This window comes from Vicia villosa, linkage group LG1 (genome assembly GCF_029867415.1).
Source record: "Vicia villosa cultivar HV-30 ecotype Madison, WI linkage group LG1, Vvil1.0, whole genome shotgun sequence".
Taxonomy (NCBI): domain Eukaryota; kingdom Viridiplantae; phylum Streptophyta; class Magnoliopsida; order Fabales; family Fabaceae; genus Vicia; species Vicia villosa.
The window spans coordinates 97,963,907-97,966,643 of NC_081180.1; the positions used below are offsets into that span (position 1 = coordinate 97,963,907).

Consider the following 2,737-nt stretch of genomic DNA (forward strand, 5'->3'; position numbering starts at 1 on the left):
TTGCCATAATATTCTATCCAGAACCATGCTTATATCCAAATTGTTAATTTCGAGATCTTTCTTAATAACTTATCTAATAGTTTTTCTAGGTCTCCCTCTACCTCTAGTTGTTTAACTTCTCTCCATCTGATATACTCTCCTTAATGTACTTTAAGCATAATAGGGGAGATTAATGTAGTTGATCAGAGCTTGATGTCTTTTATAAAATAGATGTGGTGGCATATTTCATGGTTTGGTGACCACAATTTCTCCTAAATATATTAATGAACTAATTTCTTCACCTCTTCAATCATTTCCCCAAAACCAGAGGGCTTGTAAATCCCATTCATTCAGCCAAATGATGTAAATCAAGGTTGTGTCAAACCAAAATAACAAAATTACAAATGCTGCAATATCCCTTTAAATGAATAAAAGCTTAAGTTGTGAATTACCAATCCAACGGGTAAATTATCAAGAGGTGTCTTACATTACAATACATTTATTCAAAATTCTAGCCTATTAAATAAATACTCTTATAAATTGATAATCTATAAGCTACAATCACCAATTGAAGCCCATAACTAAGAATCATAACTCAGAACAATAATAATAAAACTCGTATCTTACTCATCCAATTGCAAAAGCTCAGCTTTCAATTGTTCAATCTTGAGACCCATAGCCCTCTGCAAAGCCCCCCTCTCCTTCTCCGGCAACTTCGCCAACAACCCTTCGAACTTCATCAACACTTCATTAACCGCAGCACGAGCACACTCAGCTTCTTCATTGAAATAAACCGTCTCTTTCGACTCCAACGCCATCTCTATCTCTTCCCTCGCTTCCGCAAACTTGAGGTTGATTTCGTCCACTTCCTTGTTGTGATCCAACTCGCTTGACCCATTACTGAAATTTCTTAGATTGTGCTGAATCGTGAAATGGGTGTCGGTGATTTTGGAAAAAGAGGGGAACTTTGAGGTTGAGAGGGTTTGAATCGGTGGAGTAAAGGGGATTGGTGAAGTGGGGAGTGGGGATTGGCGAGAGGAGTGTGTGATTGTGAAGAAGGCGTTGGAGAGAGAACGGTTTGCGCGTCGATTCATTTGTGTTTGTGTTTGGTTGAGAAAAAAGAGTGGAAGGTGGAGAATGCGGTTGTAGCGGCGACACAGAGACTCTTAAACCCTCTAAAATTGAAAGCAAGCAACGATCTCAGAGTAGTCACTATTCCATATAAACAGGAATATATACAATTTCACACATTTCAATTTAAAGTTTTTAGTGTAGACAGGAATTTTTTTTCTCTTTCATGAGAAAAAATTGCAATTTTCTTGTCCCAAAATATAAGAGAAGAAATCATTTTTCATTTCTTTCAAAGTAAAATTAAATGCAAACTGCATTTAACTTACATTCTCTCTCATCATTTCTATAACCAACAACCAATTAATTTTTTTTTTACATTTTTCAATACACTTTATTTCAAGAAAACCATAAATTAAATGATTGTGTTTTTACTTTTCTTAATAAACGTGATTTTGTTTTTTTCTCTTATAATTTGGGACGGAGAGAGTACATCTTTTTTATTTTAAGATTTTCAGGGATGTCAATTTGTATTTGTTAATGGAGATTTTTATTAGATTACATGTTAATATTTACTTTGGACCCTTATATTGTATTGAGCCTTATCCTTTAGCCCATTAGATAGTTGGGTTATATATACTACATGTAACACTATCATTCAATGAAGCTTTTACATTCAGTATTCAAATTTTCCTTTCCCGCCAAACTTCATATTCCACAATGGCATTTCCTCTTTCTATGATAACATGAAACAATCTGTAATATGGTATCAGAAGATTAAACACAACAAAACCTGCATCTTTTCATCATCTGCATCGCATTCATTCTTTCACATCTATCCAAAACCATGGCATCTGAAAGTGATTCAGAATCCATTCACAACGATGATATTAATTGCACATCTTGAAGGGATTGGATGACAATTATCACAGTATTCGCACCCGAATCCTCCTCCTTGATCCACTTCCTCCCATCAGTCGCGTTTACATATTAATTGCACAACAACAGGTCAGTTCCATAGCCAATTCCACAGTTCTTTATGCAAATAACAACAATCCCAAAGGCAGAGGTCGTGGCTCAGGCAAACCTTCAATGGTGTGCACCAATTGCAGCAAAACCAACCATACAATTGAAACCTGTTACTTCAAACATGTGTTTCCTCCAGACTACCGCAATAAGAACCCTAAGAACACCTCTGAGCAGAAAACACTGGAAAATACAGAGACACTACCCACCATATCCAAAGAGGAGTATCAACACCTGTTTCAACTTCTCCAACAATCCAAGAAAGAGACCCCTAAAGATGATAAAGCTGTCATAACAGGTATGAACCATGCAGGTAATGCTCTATCAAGTCCTTCTACATGGATTTTAGATTCAGGTGCCTCTCACCATGTATGCCCACATATCACTTGTTTTTCTGAAATCCATTATATCAATCCTGTGCATATTAACTTACCTAATAACACTCACATGACTGCTCACTTTTCTGGAACTGTGCATATTAACCACCATCTTAGTCTGCAAAATGTGTATTATATACCTCAATTTCAATTCATTCTCATATCTATTTCCAAACTTTGCCAAAATTCTGCTTATAATGTAACTTTCTTACACAACTCCTGTTACATACAGGATGTGTCTACCAAGCAAAAGATTGGCCAAGTCATTCCTCTTAACAACTTGTACA

The 2,737-nt window shown here is 36.0% G+C and overlaps 1 protein-coding gene across 1 annotated transcript; it reads right to left on the reverse strand.

Annotated features, from left to right (window-relative positions):
• Positions 1-398: 398 nt before the first annotated feature.
• On the reverse strand, positions 399-1,199 carry LOC131643658 (embryogenesis-like protein). Its single transcript, XM_058913942.1, has one exon. It carries the CDS (start codon positions 1,071-1,073, stop codon positions 603-605), a length of 471 nt encoding a protein of 156 aa, XP_058769925.1. The 5' UTR covers positions 1,074-1,199; the 3' UTR covers positions 399-602.
• Positions 1,200-2,737: the final 1,538 nt, after the last annotated feature.

Coding starts and splice junctions, on each gene's coding strand:
- LOC131643658 (XM_058913942.1), bottom strand. CDS start 1,073: ATGAATCGACGCGCAAACCGTTCTCTCTCCAACGCCTTCTTCACAATC.